The 21,067-nt window shown below is 36.1% G+C and overlaps 1 protein-coding gene across 5 annotated transcripts in view; it reads right to left on the reverse strand.

Moving 5' to 3' along the window:
* Positions 1 to 21,067, reverse strand: part of LOC150089027 (lissencephaly-1 homolog) — a 212,618-nt gene that overhangs the window by 39,198 nt on the left and 152,353 nt on the right. For all 5 annotated transcript variants that reach the window (XM_090369785.1, XM_090369784.1, XM_090369782.1 and 2 more), the window contains one exon: positions 12,775 to 12,871. In XM_090369785.1, the coding sequence (XP_090225911.1) occupies positions 12,775 to 12,871 (97 nt within the window). The remainder of the gene's footprint in view (positions 1 to 12,774; positions 12,872 to 21,067) is intronic.

The raw sequence follows: 21,067 nt of genomic DNA on the forward strand, positions 1-21,067 counted from the left end.
TACTGGTCTGAAATCTCCCTACCACAGGACATTCTTATATGATATGTTGACAATCTTTGTCTGTTCAACTGTCCAAATTTTCAAAAAGATTTTGTCACCTATATCCTTAGGAATTTGCCTTAGAAAAGACTAACTCTTGCAACCAAGCTGCCAATTACTTGAACCTGAATATTCGAATCAATAACGGGCACACTTCTAGTAATCTTTATAATAAACAGAATGCCTTCAACTTTGAGGTGGTTAACCTTTTTCACTGGTTTTAAGAGATATTATCTCTAAAACTGTGTTCACTCTAATGTAATCCTCTCCCAGTGTATCAGGAATTTTTTGTGACATCTTCATATCAACAAATTGTCGCATTTTCATATCTTATTTTGCCAACTATTTGTCACTTTTTCATATCGTGGTCACTTCATCCTACCATATATTGCTACATTTCTTATCCATTTCTTTGAGTTCACTCTCATGTATACCTAGATTCAATAGTATAAACACAAAAGCTTCTTCACATTTTCTTCATACCAATATATATACATTACGGCTGCAGGGTACATTTGCTTAAGCAGTGTCCCTGATCCATAATTAATGTTATCTTCTTTTCACTATAATTACTTATTTTCTTAATACTATTTTACATATGGTTGGTTGGGTTTTATTGGTGCATTAGCAACTAAGGCTATAATGCACCAAAACCTGCCTATTTTACATATATATATATATATATATATATATATATATATTTTTATATGTTATTTGAGAAGTTTCTGTATAATTGCTTTCATAATTTGCATGAAACTACTCACCTATCTTGTGCCTGGCTGCATAGTAAGTATATATATTTTGTGTATTTTGTAAACTTTTTTATTTTGTAAAAAAATAAAATATAAAAAAATTATTTTTTTATTTTATTATTATTATTTTTTTGGCTGGTGCAGCATAAGCCACAGGCTTCCTTGCACCATGTGGCCATTGCTAATACTAATACAGTTGATTCCGGTTATTTGGGACACATTGGGACTAGTATTTTTCTCTCTTCCCATTGATCTTATCACCAAACTATATATATATATATATATATATATATATATATATATATATAAGTTATCTATTAGAGCAGCAGTTCCCAACGTTTTTTAACTCGGGAACCCATTTCAACGTTATATATATATATATATATATATATATATATAATTTTTTTTTTTTTTTTTATCGCAAACCCCTTTCAACATATTTATAAAGCAAACCACGAAGCTTATATTCTCTGAAATTGTATAATATTTATGAATTTTTACTATAAAATATTTCCAGTACTACGTTTTTATACATGGCGTAATAATAAAAATTATTATTAAGTATCATTTATACTTTTGTAAAGCAATTATAAATCAGTCCAAACTAGATTTCGAACAGACTAAGAGTAGATTGTTTGTTTGTTTGGGTTTTTTTTGGCGCATTAGCAACTAGCTATAATGCACCAAGACTAGGTAATATTTAAAAATTTTAAATTCTCGGTGACCTAATTAGTAAGGCCACCATGTCCAGATATATAATAACAAAGATATAAAAAATAAATCAATAAAGATGTAACAATAGCATAAATTAAATACAATTAAAAACTTTTATTGATTTAAAATAGCTAAAAACAGCAGACACGTTGTCATTGTCGGATAAAATCTGACTGAGTGTATATGGCTCAGTCAGATGATTAAAAGCAGTAAAACGGATATTACTAAAATCTGGACAATCAATTAAAATGTGTCTCATAGTTAAAATTGTGCCACAGGACACACATAGGAGGGTCATCAGCCCTCAGCAAAAACGAATGAGTTAAATGACTGTGTCCTATGCGGGTCTGGGCAAGAACAACTTCCTCCTTACGATTCCTGCGCAGACTAGACTGCCATGGTTCAATTACAGGCTTTATACAATATAGTTTATTTCCAGTCTGTCTATTCCACGAGTCCTGCCATTGGGAGTGTATGTTTTGGTGTATTATTTGCCTGTAGTCTGTATAGGGGACTGACAGGCAGTGGTTATTATTGGGAGTTGCTGATTTGGCTGCGGCGTCAGCCAAATCATTTCCCCTAATCCCAATGTGGCTGGGAATCCAGCAGAAGCAGATATCATATTCATGTCCAAGGAGGAAGTGAATCTTCTGCTGAATACTAGACAGAACTGGATGAGGATTATATCTCACAGATATTAAAGCCTGTAACACGCTGAGAGAATCGGAATATAAAATGAACCGTTGGTATTGGCATTCACTAATGTGATCCAAGGCTAACTCTATAGCATGCAGCTCTGCAGTAAATATACTGCATTCAGAGGGAATCTGCTCCGATGTAGTGCTGTCTGTAAAGACAGCAGCAGATCCCACATATGATTCCGACTTCCAGCCGTCTGTGTAAACTGGCGCGAAGTCAGAATTTTCAGCTCGGTGTGCTGAATAAAGCTGCAGGTAGACCGATGATGGAGTGTCCGACTTTCCCCAATTTCTAAGGGACAAGTCACATGCCGGAACATGAGCATGCCAGGGTGGAAAGGGTTGCTTTGGTGTTTGGGCAACCTTGTCTACCTTGATATTAAGTTCTTTGAGTAGCTCTTGGAGACGAATACCAAAAGGACGATTGGCAGTCTTACGGGTATTGTATAAATTTTCCCATCGTGGCTCAAAAACGAATGGCCATGTAGGATGGGCTGGCAGGGATTTCAGTTTTAAAGTGTACTTTAAAGACAACTGCTTACGTCGAAGCGATAACGGTGGTTCGTTTGCTTCGACGTATAAGCTCTGGACAGGAGATGTGCGATATGCTCCAGTAGCAATACGTAGGGCCTGATGATGGACGGGGTCCAGCCATCGAAGGGCACTGTCTCTGGCTGAAGAATATACTTGGACCCATAATCTAATTTGGATCGCACAAGTGCACGGTAAAGCCGTGCTAAGAGTAGAAAACTTGCTTCTTGTCCAAATGGTAGCTGAGCATTCTGGTCTCTTGCCAAAGCTATTGGCCATAAGGTTTGTCCAACTCTGTTCCCACTTCTGTCAAAACCAGATGGTTCTGTTGCCACACCAGCCAAAGATAAAGCAAACCTGATAGAATCCTATTTGTCTTCCAACTCATGTATTGATGATCTTGGCAAATCACCTCAAATCATTCGCAGTACACTCCATTCAATGCCTCCTGTGGTCTTGTCAAAAGGATGTCAGAAGGATTTTGATTTTTTGATGCTAAGAAAGCTCCAGGTCCTGATGGTATTTCTCCACTTCTATGCCTCTGAACTTACTCCTGCATTGTGTCGTCTTTTTTCATTTCTTATTTCAAAGGTGTTTTTCCTTCTGCTTGGAAATTCTTATATCCAGCCAGTTCCCAAAAAAAGGTGACAAATCCCTTCCATCCAATCATCGTCCCATTGTGATTACTTCTACTCTTTCCAAACTATAACATGGTAGTTTGGCTCCTACAAAATCTTGTGTAATGCAAAACTGTGTTATACGGGACTAAGAATCAGTACAAAAGGGGGGAGGGTTACATTCCAAAAGCTAACAAAAATACGCCATTCTTTTATTACTATCGGAAACTTAATTTTTATAGTAGTAACTTAAATAGTAATAACTGAACAAATGCCTCACCTTACAAACTGTGATACTTATATGTGAGATAATGTACGTTCATTAATTTTCTTCCTCTTCATCGCTGCTAAGCACAATCTCTTCTGCAGCATCTAGATTTCGTGTACCTCCTGCTCTCTTTAAAAGTCACGAACTGCACTCTTTGAAGTTACAATTATTTTTTTATGGTCTCAAACAAGCACAAGTTCAATAGCACAGAATAACTCAGGGACCTCCCAACAAAATACAGTGGACCTCCGCTTTAAAAATATAAAGCACAAATTTAACTTTATACCTTACTTAACAAAGTTAAGTAAGGTATAAAGTTAAATTGATATGTGAAAATCGGAAGAATATTTACCAGTTAGCAAAATAAAAATAAATTTATGCTTACATACATAGCTTATTAATCAGAGTGTATGAACCAGAGCTGTAATGCTCAATACGTTCTACGTTGATATCATTATTTGTAAAATAATAAGAGAAGTTTACCTCAATATAGTACGTGGAACACTTCCGCATGATACTCTCCAGAAATTAAAATGAAAAAATTGAAAAAAATTACATTACAGTAACAAATAATTTAAAAAATAATTAAAAATCAATTTAACAATTAAAAATCAATTGAACGCAATTAAAAATAAGAAAATTAATTAAAAGAATTTAAAGAAAAAAATTTCACGCTTACTCGGGATTAGAATAAAATCCAATTTAACATCTATCGAAAACCTACAAACAATGGTATGCTTCTACATTATAACAGCTATCACCTGTTCACCTACAAAAGATCGATTATCTTTAATCAATTTCTAAATGCCTACAAATATTCAACGACGGAATCTGCTTTGGGCTCAGAAATACAAATATTAACTAGCAGATTCTTAAACAGGGATTATCCCCTTGCTACAATTTTGAACGAACAGAAGGGTGAAGTGGAAGTGGGTTTTTTTTTTTTTTTTTTTTGGCTGATGCTGCATAAGCTTGCTTTCTTGCATCAAATGCCTCTACTAATGCTAATGCTAATACAATAAACCGAATTAGGGTACAAGCTAAAGATTAATATAAAAGACTACACCAACAATAGTAATATCAAAAAATACTTTATTTCTGTCCCATATGTTGAACAGTGGCACAAACAGCTTAACAGATTCTTTAAAGATACCGAATTTAAAATTGTGGCCAGGCCATACAATTACACACTATACTGAACAATCGCTCAGTCTTTTCCTCGTTTGCAACAGAAATTAATGACCTGGTATACAACATTTCTTGTGGTGATTGCAACTTGTCTTACCAGGGTTCAACGCGGTTTCCATTGAATATTCATGTTAATCAACATGCGGCCTCAGTTCTTCCTTCTCGTTCAGCAGCATCAGAATTAGCCTTTCACGCCGTTAACGAAAAACACATTTTATTTAACGAGGCAAATACTTAAGTGTCCAAGGTAATTATACGCGACTATTAATTGCAGAAACCGTAGAAATTAAATTACACGAAAATTCTGTTAATGTTCGTCAGCCATATCTCATCTCAGATTCGTGGGCTTTTACGTGCATGTGCAAAGACAAATAATCTCTCGTCATAAAGCACATTACAAATATTGCTTCCTTCTGCATCTAAAAACCTATTTAAGTTTCATATTCACCCCTATTCGGTAATTTTCATTCCTGTGATCACGACATATGGTCGAAAAGCGTTGTCATCTTCAGGAAGGAAAATCGTTTTGCAATTTTTTTCGTTAAATTCTTTTAATTAATTTTCTTATTTTTAATTGCCTTAAATTGATTGTGTTAAATTGATTTTTAATTATTTTTTAAATTATTTAACACAATTAATCAATTTAATGTAATTAAAAATAAGAAAATTAATTAAAAGAATTTTCTTATTTTTACATTATAATGTAAACTTCTCTTATTATTTAACAAATAGCTTATTAATACGTACTGTAACATGTACATACTAATTCATATTTCTGTTCACTGACTTTTTTTTTTTTTTTTGGTTGTAAAATTTAAAACAGTAAAAATGATAAGCAATCGATAACAGAGAACACGACATGCACAAGTTGCAAACATGATGTGCACAAATGAGATACGGAGTAATGAGTTTCTGAACATTTATGATTTTTATGTGATTGAATATTTCATGGAAGGGGAGCACATTTTACCACAATAATGTGAAAACCCACAGAATTCCAGCTATCGATACTATATCAAATGCAAGAAGATCGAGTTTACTACCCGTTTATAATTGATTACACTAACAGAAAAGACCAATAAACCAGAAACTGCAAATTGTTTTTATTGTTTTATAGTAGTGACCTCCAGAAATGTGCTTTAGAAAAATATCATTAAGGCGATAACAACTAGCAAGTCAACAGCAGGGATTCACAAAAAGGAATGGAAACGCTGAAAATTATACCAAATATAATAGCAAGGTTTCCCAGCACAAAAGCTCAAAAACACTGTGTTACGCGAGATTTCCAACAATTCTCAAACTATGTTAAAGCGAAACCTTGTTGAAGAAGTACCATGTTATATGGAGGTTGCCTGTAATGGAGAAATAAATTAACTGCCAACTCTTAAACTATCTGGAAAGATAAATCTTTCATCTGATCAATGATTGTCGGTATGATTCCATTAGTGTCGTTCCATTGGTGATATTCTGGCTTATGTTACCCACCTATGAACAAATTCAATGGAAAAGTTTGGTGAAACTCAAGCCATGAGGGTCTTTTAAATAAGCTTCCATCCTATGGTTTGCCAGCTGTTTTTTGTAATTGGTATCCAGTTTTCTCTTTGACCACTCACTGGTTGATGGCTCTGTTTTCTAACTTCTCCACTAATGTTCTCCAAGGTTCAGTTCTTTCTCCCACTCTTTTCCTCTTGTATATTAATGACCTTCTTCCATTGACCGGAAATCCTATCCATAGTTGTGCTGATGATAGCACATTGCATTTCACCTTCCAGTTTGAGAAATCTTGCCCTGCTCAAACAGCTTCAACTTCTTGAATATCCACTACCATTTCCTAAAATGTTGATCTCCTAGTAATTCTCCAGTGGGGCAAAGATAACTTACTTGATTTCAATCCTTCTAAAACTCAGTCCTGTCTTTTATCTCACAAAAAGGATTCTTCTGCTTCTATGTTTATCATCAATGACACTCCAATTTCTAGGCAAGATCTTGACTTCTAATCTCTCGTCATAAAGCACATTACAAATATTGCTTCCTTCTGCATCTAAAAACCTGGGTTTTCTCTTTCGCTCTCAGCATTACCTTTCTTCCAAACAGTTGTTGACTCTGTAGAAATTACAAATCCGGCCTACCACAGAATATTGTTCCCACATCTGGGGCAGTGCCCCCAAAACCTCTCTCTCAGGCTTCTAGATTCCATTCAAAAGAGGGCAGTTAGGTTAATTAATGTCTCATCTATAACAGTCTCTCCACTCTGTCTCATAGACTTTCTGTTTCTGCTGCATGCCTTTTCTATAGAATCTATAGAAATTCAGAAGCCAATTCAGAAGAACAGTGCCATGGGCACTGTTCTTCTGAATTGGCTTCTATAATTCCGACTCTTTCAAAGCAGTCCGAACATGTGCTGCAACCAGTCAACATCCTTTTACTGTCCAAGTTCAAACTCACAGAACCAACTTTTCATCTTTCTTGTTTATTCATTCAACTGCCGTTTTCTGTAACAATCTTCCTTCTTATGTATTTCCTGAAAATTACAATCTACAGAATATGTCAACAAGTATCTCCTTTCATCCTTTTAACCTTCAACCCATGCATGGTATTAAGTACTATAGGTTCTAAAAAAAAAAATACCTATACATAACAATGGTCCTTGAGAATGAAAAAAAATTTAGTATAGAAAACATTTATTTAACATGATATACTGTAAGATAGTAAACTAATTATAAGGAATTGTGGGAAATGTGGCTTCTTTCTTTGGCAATTCTTTACTTTTTATTTTACTTAATTCTTTATTAGTTTACAATAATATACCTATGTAAATCTAAGCAGACATCATTACAGAATTTTTAGTGCGAACCCCTGGAACACTTTTGCAAATCACTTAGGGATTCGTGAACAACCGGATTAGAGTGATAATAACCGTGTAAATTTTAGTATTCTTCCATCACAGGTTTAACTTTTGACTTCAATCATTAATTGCGGTAGAGTCAAAATATGGTTGTAAAAAACAGACACAGAACAAATCTCTCTCGCTCGGAACACCTGCTTAAGGGTAATCAGCAACATGGAATATCTTTAGGACAGTGATGGGATTATTCTCATTTAATACTAAAGTATCTTGAGCTAAGGCAATTTCAAATGCAAAACAAATTTAATTGGAGGTGGGGGATTTAAGAAATGATAATTAATGAGGCACAAACACTGACCACATACAATATTATGCTAGTAAAATCTGAATTTTTATGTTTAATATACAAAAATTGGAAAGTTAGTCCATTCGTAACCTCCTAGAATTCCAACTGAATTAGTTTGACAATTTCATAGTCATCTTTCAAACCAGCAGAAGACCAATTATTATGTTTGTAATCATTAATCCATTCTTGTTTCTAACCAATGAAAAAATTATAATTTATTAATTATAAATGAAACAGCTGCAATGTATAAAAGTTAAGTAACATACATTTGTGTTGCATTTTAGGGACATTTGATTTTTTCTTAAATTAAATGAACTTTCTATTTTTGAAATTAAGAGAAATTAAAAGCAATTAACTTTTACACAATTAATTAATATGTGAAAAGTAACTGTTTTCACAACATATACCTTAACAGCCATATCGCCCAATCAGTACTCAAACAACCTTTTCACTGGAAATTCAGCTGTATGTAGCTAGGTGAATGGACACATCGATGCTAACAGCTTATTAATACGTACTGTAATATATTAATAGCTTATTAATACGTACGGTAATATGTACTAATTGATTGATTGATTGATATCATACTAATTGATATTTCTGTTCACTTGACTTTTTTTCTTGGTTGTAAAATTTAAAACAGTAAAAACGATAAGCAACTGATAACAAAGAACACGACATGCACAAGTTGCAAACACGATGTGCACAAATGAGATACGGAGTAATGAGTTTCTGAACATTTATGATTTTTATATGATTGAATATTTCATGGAAGGGAAAACACATTTCACCACAATAATGTGAAATCCCACAGGATTCCAGCTATCGATACTATAGCAAATGCAAGAAGATCGAGTTTACTACCCGTTTATAATTGATTACACTAAGAGAAAAGACCAATAAACCAGAAACTGCAAATTATTTTCATTGTTTTAAGCTTAACTTTAACTTAAAACACTTAACGTTACAAGTGTTTTAAGCACTTGCAAACAGTGCTTACAAATTAACTGTTCCAAGTTCTAAAACACTTAGATCTAAACACTTCTAACGTTATCCTTCTCTTTTCAAGCACACAACTTCAAAAAGAGCACAGGTGCAATAATAAAATTAGTTTACTTTGAAATGCAATATAGTAATTTGTTTATGCAGTTTGTCTGTTGTACCATTACAATTTATTTATAGCACGAGAAAATGTTTGTTTGAAATTCGGTTTAGCTAAATTTGTGAATTGAAGCAGAAAATTTTACATAGGTGATCACAGTTGTGTTCCGAAAGGATTAAAAATATAAGTGGCATAAAAAAAAAATTACCATTTTTTCCTGATTTTTCAAATTTTCACTTGCACAGAGGAATTCAAAGTTTTTCCGCAACTGCTGATGGGTTAAGAAAATGTGCAAAAACTCGCCCCATTTAGTTTACCTAAATTTAACGTACAAATATCTTGTCCCCCTGAGTGACATTAAATGGGAAGGCTTTACTGTACAGTCAAATCACCCAAATCTGGAAACCTTTGAACTTGTCTACTGGATCTAGAACAGGGTTTCTTAACAAGAGGTCCACAGACCCCCAAGGGGTCCGTGGAAGGATTTCAGGGGGGGGGTCCGTGAGCTTGGATGGGAAAAAAATCAACTCATTAATTTCCTTCACTTATGAATGTATGTAATAAATTACAATTGTATTAGCTGTATCTGTAGTCACCAATAGAAATAACATATTTTCATATCATATTATAGTTATTGCATATCTCGAAAATTGCTTACGCTCATCATTACTTTGAAATTATGGCAGTTATTAGACCTGCCGCTAGATCGCACTTGATTGCAGTCCTGCTGTGTGCAGAGTATCGTGCAACGTAGTTGGCAAACTATCCGGCAAATCAGTACCTAGTAGGCCACTTTTAACACGAATAGACACGCTGGCTACGAGTGTAAACCAGGTACATTCAAACACGTCCTATGGTTTAGATAACAGTTGAAGTGTGTAATTTAACCTTTTCGCTGCTATGTGTGTGTATACCAGTCCAACGGTGGAGGCCCCCTGCAGTGCTACAGGCGTGTATGCACGCCCACTGTGTCTGTCGATGCATACGGTCTTCGTATGTCTTTCTTAGTTGCTAATATTGCATTAATTATTTTTACATTAATTATTTAACATTTGTTACAGATCAAATTTAAGTTGAAATATTGAAGAAAAGGAAGTATGATGAAAACTATGTATTATTTGGTTTCACTTGCATTAATGAACGTGACAGGACTCAAATACTGCAGTGTTTTTTGTGCGGAAAAATTCTTGCGAACAGAAGTATGAAGCCAGCAAAACTGAGAGATCATCTCAAGTCTGTCCATGCTGAAAATGCATCTAAAGCTGCTGGTTTTTTCCGTGCGAAAAAATCTCAATTCGAAAAAGAAGGGACACTTCCAAAACTTGGATTTGCCATTTCATGAAAACCTTTTCTTGAAGCATCCTATAAAGTTGCTTACCGGATTGCCAAGCAAAAGAAGCCCCGTACTATTGGAGAGACTTTAGTAAAGCCATGTGCACTGGAAATGGTCGAACTGGTCTGTGGACTGGACCAGAGAAAAAGACTGGAAGCTGTTTCCTTGTCAAATGATGTAATACATTCTAGAATAGTTTATATGTCTTTTAATATTTTGAAACAGGTCATAGAGGAAATGGCAGCCTCGCCATTCCCCTTCAGTATGCAATTGGATGAAACTACAGACATTTCTCAATGTAGCCAGCTCCTTGTTTTTGTTCAGTATGTGCATGCTGACGCCATCAAAGAAGAATTCTTATTTTGTGAGTCTCTTTAGGAAACTACAAAGGCCGTCGATGTTTTCAAAATGGTAAAAAGTTTTTTTTACAAACGAAACTTTGAATGGAAAGGAAAACTTCATTCTCTTTGCACTGATGGAGCTCCTGCGATGCTTGGTAATACATCTAGTTTTGCTACTTTAGTGAAAAAAGAAGCTCCTCAAGTCGTTGTCACTCATTGCTTTTTACACAGACATGTATTGGCAACAAAGACTCTCCCAACAACCCTGAAAGAAGTATTGTCAACAGCCATAAAAGTTATCAACTTTATCAAAAGAAGTTCTCTGAATCATCATATTTTTAAAAGATTTTGTCAAGAAATGGGAGCAGAATATGAAGTGCTTCTCTACCAGCGCACAGAAGTGCGCTGGCTTTCAAGAGGACAAGTCTTGAAGCGCTTGTTCGAACTAAGGGCAGAAGTTTCACTTTTTCTGGAAGAAAGAGAAAACCCACTCTTGGAACATTTCGAAAGGAAGGATTTTATCCATGGGTTGGCTTACCTGGCAGATATTTTTCACCATATGAATGAGATAAATCTTTCCATTCAAGGTCATTAAGTCACCATTATGGATACAACTGAAATATTACAAGCTTTCTTGGCTAAGTTACCAATATGGAAGAAGAGAGTAGAGACCGACATTCTTGCAAACTTTTCACTGTTGCAGGAAGTGCCTTACCTAGATGTAATTGAAATGCAAACTTCTCTCTCAGTTTTTTTGAAAAGAGATATCTGCGAACACTTGGAAACATTACAGAACTCTTTTAAAAGTTATATCTATCTTGATGGCATGAAAATTGAACCATGGATCCGAAATCCTTTTCTTTCTCATATAAACTGTATCGAAGATGTTGACTTAACCAAAGATGAACTCATTGATCTTAGGTCAAAAAACTTACTACGATTGGAGTTTACCTCAAAAATGCCTTGGAGAATTCTGGTGTTCCCTGAGAGAAGCCTATCCTCGTCTTGTAAAGCGAGCTATGGAAGCATGGCACCTCTGTAGCCAGGTGGGAAGAAGGAGCAGCAGTGCGTAGCACACGCTCTTGATTATACCAGGGTTCGAGCCTGTCACCACCAAATACGGAGGATACGGAAAGGTCAGAGAATGACCACCACATATCCCCGGAGCAATATGGCCTTAGTTGCTAATGCTCCTAAAAACCAAATAACAGCTATGGAAGCTTTGATACCATTTGCAACAATATATCTGTGCGAATCGGGATTTTCAGCACTTGTAACAATGAAAACAAAAAATCGAAATCGATTAGATGTCCAACATGACATGCGTGTTGCCTTGTCAAATACCACACCACAGTTTAATGTTCTTAAAAAATAAAATTTAACTTCAACTTTCCTATATTTTAAATGTATTGCATTATTATTCAATGTGTTAAGAAAGAAATACATATATTACTGTATAATGTTTTTTTTTAAATTTTGGTAACTATTTCATTAAACTGTTTTTTTTGTAATTTTGTTTTATGCATTTAAAAACATTATTCTGAGAAGGGGGTCCGTGGCATTCACCTGACTGGCAAAGGGGTCTATGGAACTAAGAAGATTAAGAACCCCTGATCTAGAACTTTACCAGATTTTGAGAAGTCATATTATAATCATATGTACTTTAAAAAAATAAATAAAAATAAACAAAAAAACTGCATTTCTGTAGTGTAATTTACTGCACATATTGCTATTGGCTGGTTGTTTTAGCATTTATGCTAAGGCCATGAGTATATCTTTGCAAACTGCACATACTATGTGGTTGGTTTTGCCTGTTTTTCTGGATGAAAAACTAAAGTTTGAGGAAGAGACCATGCGTCCCTTGCACACCGAACTTGGCTATAGTTTCAAAAAAAATTATATAAAAATTCTTTAGTCTTGATGGGATCAGAACTCAGATTGTTTCCACATTGTGTGGTAGAAAGTAATAATAAGGCACAAAAAAAAAAAAGAAAAGATACCTGATCATTGGAACAAGTAGCCAGAAGAGAACCATCCTGATTCACTCTCACCATTCTTACCCACTCCCTATGACCAGTGAAGGTCTTCACACAATACCTGCAAGAAAACATTAGAATATTATATTTAAGTTTAACAATTTTAGATATTAGAAGGGGATAATTTGAAGAAATTACTCCATATGATGCACTGAAATTAATTAGTTTGCATCTGTGATAAGTCTATGAATTAACTCTATACATATATTGAAAGTTTTGACCCATAGAAGTGATTTCAAAGCATATAGTTCCTCTTCGAAACAGTGATATATATACTGTAAGCCACAAAAATGCTTAACGTTACAAATTAAAAATCATACCAACTTGCAAAATTGGGACTAGTCCCTTCAAAAGCATTATAATGAAGTTTGTTGTACATAAATTACAATAACTAGCATTCCCAAATTGATGCATTATCAAAAAAAAAAAAAAAAAAAAATTTATATTAAATAGAGAGAGAGAGAGAGAAAATCTTTATTGCAACTAAATTAATACAATGTACATATATCGATTTAAGTAAAGTTGCAATTGTCCCATCACGGCCAACGGCCAGGGTCTCACATCAGAATAGATAATTAGATAATAGATAATACAGTCTGTCCTCGTATAGCACGATAGTTGCGTTCCTAGAAATCCTCGTGCAATGCAAAATCGTGCAATATAAACAACAGGCCCTATGGGAAAAGTAGGGTTAGGTGCCGACCACCCAAGATTGAACACACATTTGGAACCAAAACATTACCAAACACAATAAATAATCGGGTAATTTTAATCGTTATAAAATACTTACGTATTTTATAACGATTAAAATACGTAATAAAAATAATATTATATTATAATAATGTATTGTTAGTATTTTTTAATACTAAAAAAGTATTTTTTACGGATAAAATACGTATTTTATTCGTAAAAAATTTATTATATTAAATAAAATTGTCGTAATAAAATACTTACGTATTTTATAATACGTAAGTATAAATTATAATACGTAAGTCGTAATAAAATACTGCTAATGCTTTTGCTTCTATCGTAAGCAAACTTGCTTTTTGTTTGATTTTCTATCCAAAGAGATGACAGCCATTCCATCTCTTCCAATTCTTTGTGTCTTAATCTAATGGATTTTAATTACACTTTGAGTTGTTCCCGCTATGAAAGTTGTTTTTATTTTCTCTGCATTCTTTGTAATTCTCGGCGTTGCCTCATTTAGGTCTGTAGCACGTGCAATATCACATGGTCTTTCATTTCGCTCAAAGCGTTTCACAATTTCATATTTTTTCTCTATCGACAGAAGCGGACTGGCCATAAGCCTTACGGGGGAAACCACGGTGGGCCGGAGGCCGGTGTGATTTTGGCCATAAACCGTAGTATGAGGCCACTACAAATTTTCCTGGGTAAGAATTTTTGACCCAGTCCGCATCTGTTTATCGATATTGCTTCTTTTTTTTTCTCTCTGAATCTGCAGTGTCTTAGCCAGGACGCTTCCTTTTCACACCTTTTAAGTATTTTACTAATTTTTAGGGAATAAAGCACAATTACAAAACGAGGAGGCAAGCTTGATACACATAAACAAAGCTGCGCCCGTGTAGCAACTGAATAAACAACACCGTAAAGGCCGAGATACACTATTAATTAACACCTCACATTTTACTAAAGCACATTTCTGGGGGTTACTACCATAAAACAATAAAAACAATTTCCAGTTGCGTTTCTGCTAGTGGAATCTGTTATAAACTGGTAGTAAACTCGATCTAATTGCATTTGCGATTATATCGATAGCTGGAATTGTGTTGGTTTTTACGTTATTATGGTGAAATGTGTTTCCCCTTCACTTATATAAAACACATAAATACATTTTCAGAATCTTCTTCGTTCCTATCGTGTTGCGTTCAGTTGGGGTGATTCCGCATTCGACTGCCATTTCTTGTAAACACAAAGGCGAATCGTGTATAAGCGAATTCGGTTCGTGTTATATAAGATAACGTTCCCCTATTTATAAATCGTGTATGATCGAATTCGTGTAATGCAAACACGTGTTATACGAGGACCGACTGTATTATCTATTATCTAATATAAGGATATTAGATGGATCATGCACATTCTAAAATTGAAGATGTAACATGTAAACATGTCATTACACTTCCTCACATTACACAGTATTAACTATATTTACAAGTGACATCGTACGGTTATATTTACAATAAAATTTACAATAAAATATATCATATACATGAAAATGGGCGCCTCCGTAGCCAGGTGGGAAGGAGGAGCAGTGCGCAGCACACGCTTCTTGATTAGACCGGGGTTCGAGCCCGTCACCACCAAATAGGGGGGGATGCGGGAAGGTCAGGGAATGACCACCGCATATCCCGGAGCAATATGGCCTTAGTTGCTAATGCTCCTAAAATCCAAATAACAACATATACATGAATGGCACTTCTCTGTCAAATGAATTCTGTCGTGGCACAGGATAGCTTGGCAGATGGTGTGGAGGATGCATGAACTTGTTCTCATTAGATTCTGGGATTGGAGAGAGAGCTGCTAATACTTCTTTCCTGTAGGTTTTATTGCTGCAAAACTTCTGGAGGTCAGCGTCGAGGTGCTGTACTTCCAATAGTATTTGGTTTGGGAGGAAGCGGTCTGAGATATGAAGCCTCCGATTCCTCGAGCGGAGCATTGGGGTTGACCGAAGTTCTGGCTTGGGTATTCGCCAGTAACACGAATCCTAAATTGACGGTGTTGAGATCTGGCCCGTGATCATTTTAACTGTAGCTATCAGTCGTTGTATTTCAATGATGTCAGGGAGTCGCTGCATCCCCAGTGAGGTAGCTAAAGCTGTAGTTCTGTCCTGTGGTGGGAGACAAGTTTTCCAGTTAGCCCATTTAAGTAGCCAGAATTCTGCAGCGAGGATTGGTTTCTTCATTGTAGTAGCTGCTGATGCCCACACTTCAGCAGCATAGAGGAGTGGAGAATAAACTACTGTTCTGATATATTTCTTAATTATACGAGGCTCCTTAACATAAATTAGTTGTTGTTTAGCTAGCGTCGGAGAGAGGCTGCTCTGGAAGTGAGCTTGTCTACATGAGCATGAAACCGGAGTTTTGGGTCAAATACTATTCCCAAATCCACATGTGTAGGAGTGGCAGATATTACAGTTCCATCGAGCGTTGGGGCTATTATTGTAGGGGTTGGTCTGAGAGAGAACACCATTAGTTTTGTTTTTTGTGGGTTGATTGAGAGTCCATACTGTTTGAGGTAAGATGATGACGTAGATGAGACTATCGTTAATGCTTGCTGTAGGTTCAAGGTGATTGTTGGAAGCAATAGGCGTTAGAATTTTTATATCATCTGCATAGGTGATGATTTTCTGATTGTTACGGACAAGAGGTGCAATGATGGCTGTAAATAATAAGCCAGATAGGACTCCTCCTTGTGGAACACCAGCAGAAATTGCCTTCTTGTGCGATTGTGCATAGGCGTCGACTTGTAGTACCCTATCATAGAGGAGTGAAGCTATGAACCAGAGGATATTACCATGGATTAGATAGTGGTCTTCCAGTAAGCAGAGGAGCGCCGACACGTTGATGGCATCAAAGGCAGCTTCAATATCCAGGTACGTGATTGCGAGTTCCTCTTGCTGTTCAAAGGCGGACAATATATTACATGTGGTTGCAAGGAGGTTCGTCACTGTGGATCGGTTTCGGATTGCGTAGTGGACCTGTGGCAGCCTATCTCCAAGAATCTGATTCATTAAGGTGGGCAGCATAGATTTTTCCAGGATTTTCAGGAGCGTTGAGGAGTTAGATATCGGCCGAAAGTGCCTGGGTAGAGTGGGGTTTTGAACTTTTGGATGTGGTCTAACGAGGCAGCTGTTCCAGGCTTTAGGAAAATTTCTTGTTAGAATTCCGTTGAAGATGGACTTGAGCAGTTGGAGGATGAACGGACTGAGGCATTTTACCACGAATTGCGGCACTTTGTCGGCCCCCGTGGTTGCTGTCGCTGGAAGGGGGTTTATTGCCGCTGTCAGCTGGCGTGTAGAGATGGTGATGGAATGCAAGATGTCTTGTTGCAATTCATTGTCGGGACATAAAAGAGAGTTTAGTTGATCTGCACGCATATTGAATCTGGTAATATGATCTAACCATTGAGTTGGGTCCAACTGACTCGGAAAGCTGAAGTGGTATGGGATTTTCCTTTTTTGAAGTTGGGCATCCAGGTGTTCTGTTATTGCTTGTGATTTCTCCCTATTAAATTGCGCTCGTGCTCTTGCATAAGATATCCGGTCGGAAGTCTGTCGAGTTTTTTTTTCAGATCTGGTGTAGCTGCTGCTTTAACAGGAAGGCCATGTGTACAGTTGGATTCCACCAGGCTTTGGAGTAAGGTGAGATCCTTATCTTCTTTGATGCAGAATATTGTGCAATGGTGTTTACACAATTTGTTAATAGTGTTACCGCCAGCGGGACGTCACACGTTTCAAGTACATGCCAAGATATGAGGGTGGCAGCTTGCAGGCATTTTTGGATGTTAAGGAGCTTGGGGCTGACAATGACGGCGGTTTGTACGTTTTTTTTTTGGCAGGTGGTCCCCGAGTAGGAATAATTAATTTTGCGTAGATAGGGTCATGATCCGATTTGTAGTGCGTCTCAGGTGGTTCTTCAATCATACATGCTAAGGAGGAAAATAGCAAGTCAAGGTGGTTTTCTCCTCTAGTAGGGCAGTGATCGATTAGGTGTATATTCGCTGACTTCATGTAGTCAACAAGGATCTTCTTGTGGGCAGTGAGCTGTGGAGTGAGGTTGAAATCCCCGATGGCGATATGGTGAGCTGAGGGGTGAAAGTGGGTGATTGCCCAGTTGGCTGCCTCAGTGATGATATCAATTGTGGGTACCGGCGGGATATATATATATTACGCAGATATATATTGTGGATAAATTTCTGAGCAGTTTCACGGCTAGGGCTTCGAAATTTGGTGAGTCATTGTAGATAGTGTTGATCAATTTGAATGCTGCGTCTTTGAAGAACATAGCAACATCACCTCCCCTTCTATTCCTCCTGGAGGTGAACTCTGCCACATAGCCTGCTGGTGTAGCTATCACTATATTCTGCTGTTCGTGCTCAAGCCATGTTTCGGATATAGCTAAAATATCGAATTCGCCTGCTAGCAGGATTTGCTCCGTAGTCTCCATTTTATTTCGCAAGCTCCTAACGTTCTGATATAGTACACTTACGATATCAGAGCGGTACACTTGAATTAAATTTCTGGACCTCGAAGGAGAAGTACCACATGAGGTCATGGGTGTCTACTTGTGATCACGGTTGGGATTGGCCAGCGTAAACGTTTGTTAATGTACTGAAAGTAACAAAAACATTTAACTTCATTCTTCATAGGAAGAAAACCAAAGTATAAAAACAAGATAATTAATAATAAAATCAGTATATTCTTTGGTAATTAAAAATAAGGGCAGGAGGCATAGGCTCCAAAAATAACAATGAATTATTAGTATGGCATAAATCAGTGAGAATAATAAGACATTCTTGCTGATTAGAAGTTGATAAAACGTTAAGCCTATACAGTTATACTAACATTTCACTGTTTATGCCCTATTAATAATTTACTGTGCTGCTTTTTTTTTTCTCTTCTTTCTCCCAAAGAATGGACATTTTATATTAATCATCTTATTATTATTAGTATGCTGATTTCATTCTTATGGAACTAGATGTTTTTATTATTTTCAGTGCATAACAAACATTTAATCGATTTTTTTTTTTTTTTGATAATCTAACACGAACAATGCATCTAAATTTGAGGGAATGATAGTTATCATAATATATAGAAAACTACTATTATAGTAATTTCAAAAGGTACAAGCCCCAAAGGCACTATTAAGTGTGCCATTGGGGCTGGTCTATTCTGGTCCCATGATCAGTCCTGTGATCACTCCACAGGACTGATCATGGGACCAGAAGAGAAGAGTACTAAAAGCGGAATAGCACTATAAGCTTATAACAGGTGTTTGCTGTATGTCATTTGGTTATCTAAATTCAATGTCATATTGTTTCTTTGAAAATACTTTATTACTCCAGATATATGGAGAAGTGTATTGGACTTCTGCTGTTTATGATGTCAGGAGTTTAATCCCAATTCATTTTTATTTGCACATTTTGCTGCTTGTGGTTTTTGTTTCATACTGTACATACAGATAGAATAATTTCACATTAGTGTTTTTCTATACAATTTGGTGGTCTTAATGATGTGAACAGCAATATTTATATGGTCATCATCATTATATTATCTCACAGCTAGGCTAATTTGTTATGAGCTTTATCTTTTGAGAAAGCAGTCTGACTGATTTGAAAATTTACAAGGAATGGCTGTAGTTTACAAACAGGAGGGTGAACAGTTCTTTCAAAGCAGTTCCAATCTATGTATTGCAATATATACTTGTTATGTGATTGAAGTTATTTTATGGTAAACTGGTACTTTTTGTGTTTGCAAAATGTGGCAGAAAAGGACAGGCAGTATTCCTTGAATGAAAAGAAAGAAAGTGATGCTACTAGAATGTGTAGCATCGGTCAATTTAACTCTACATTTCTCAAAGACAGAGAGAAAAACTGAGAAAATTCTGATTTAATTGGACCAAGAAGAACAACATTTGTGTTACAGATAATGAAGAAGTTTACAAACCACTGCACAAGTGATTTTTGGACACTAAATCAAATGATCCATCTTGTGTGTAAGCAAGCACGATCCTTCATAATGAAATAATATTGTACCAACCAGTAAACTGTTTAAAAATAAATAACTTTAATCTGAGAATTGTATAAATAAAAGCATTAAAAACTGTATACAACAAACTAAAATAAAATACACAAAATCAATATAAAACCTTGAGAACCTTTCAAGGCGTTGCCCTCTTTGTTAAACTCAAAATAAGAAATACGACAGTAGGTGAATATATTGTCAGAAGCATAGCCTTGCACATGTGGAGACATCTTCCAGTGCGGATTATGGCTGGCACAAAAAAAAAAGAAGAAAAAAAGTGACAAACGGGGAAGGGGTGGCGGGATGTTAAAGAGGAGGAGGACATTACTTGCCAGACCCTGTAAACCTGTGGGAATTGGTGATGCAATTAGGCCACCATTTCTCATCACACTGTAAAATAACAGCCTCCATAATAGGATACATGAGAGTTCCACCACTACGATTAACGGTGGAACTGCTGCAGCTATATGTAGGGCTTCCATCTACATGAGATGGTGGGAGTCATGAACACAGTCTAACACCTCAACATTGGAATGTGGATTATAATTAAGCTCAGCCATTGTGGAGCACTTTTGTCATGAACAACATCTTAATTATGATACATGTTCCAATGCTGAGGTGTTAGCCTGTGTTCACTACTTCCAGAATCTCATGTGGATGGAAGCAGTTCATACAGCTGCAGCAGGTGGAACTTGCATGCATCCTATTATGGGGGCCATTATTTTACAGTGTGACGAGAAATGGCAGTGTAATTGCATTGCCAATTCCCGCTGCACTGGGTTTGCAGGGTCTGGCAGATAACGTCCTCCTCTTCACATCCTACCACCCCTTTCTGTTTCTCACTCTTTTTTTTATGCCAACCACGATCTGTACTGGAAGATGTCTGTGCATGTAAAAGGCTATGCTTCTGACAGTATATTCACCTGTCGTATTTTGAGTTGACAGAGGCAAAATGCCTTGAAAGCTTCTCATAAGGTTTTATATTGGTTTTGTGTATTTTATTTTAGCTTGTTGTATATGGTTTTTAGCACATTTATTTATACAATTATTTTAATTTTATATATAATTAAATTCTCAGAATAAAGTTATTTTTAAACAGTTTGCTGGTTGGTACAATATTTCATTATGAACATACTTGGTGCTCAGAGTATTTTTTTCTAATAACGGTCCTCCCCATGCTTGGTCTAACTGAATTTAAGGCTAGTACAGGTTGGCTACACAAACTTAGAAAAGGCTATGGCATTTGCCACAATTAATTTGGGAAAAGAAAGCAATGCTCTGAAGGATGCTGCAATGTCATGGATGAAGGAGCAACTGAAGATTGTCATTCAACAATATACTCCAGAAGAAGTGTACAGCAATGAAACTGTGTTTTACAAGTTAATGCATGCATTCAGGGGTGAAGGTGCACTGTGGGCAAAAATTACAAAGAAAGAATTACTGTTCTGTTATGCAAAAATCTGGATACTAAAGACGTACAAAAGGCCCTGGTGTTTA

The sequence above is a fragment of the Mastigoproctus giganteus genome, chromosome 3, assembly GCF_048544385.1.
Source record: "Mastigoproctus giganteus isolate SK-2022 chromosome 3, ASM4854438v1, whole genome shotgun sequence".
Taxonomy (NCBI): Eukaryota; Metazoa; Arthropoda; class Arachnida; order Uropygi; family Thelyphonidae; genus Mastigoproctus; species Mastigoproctus giganteus.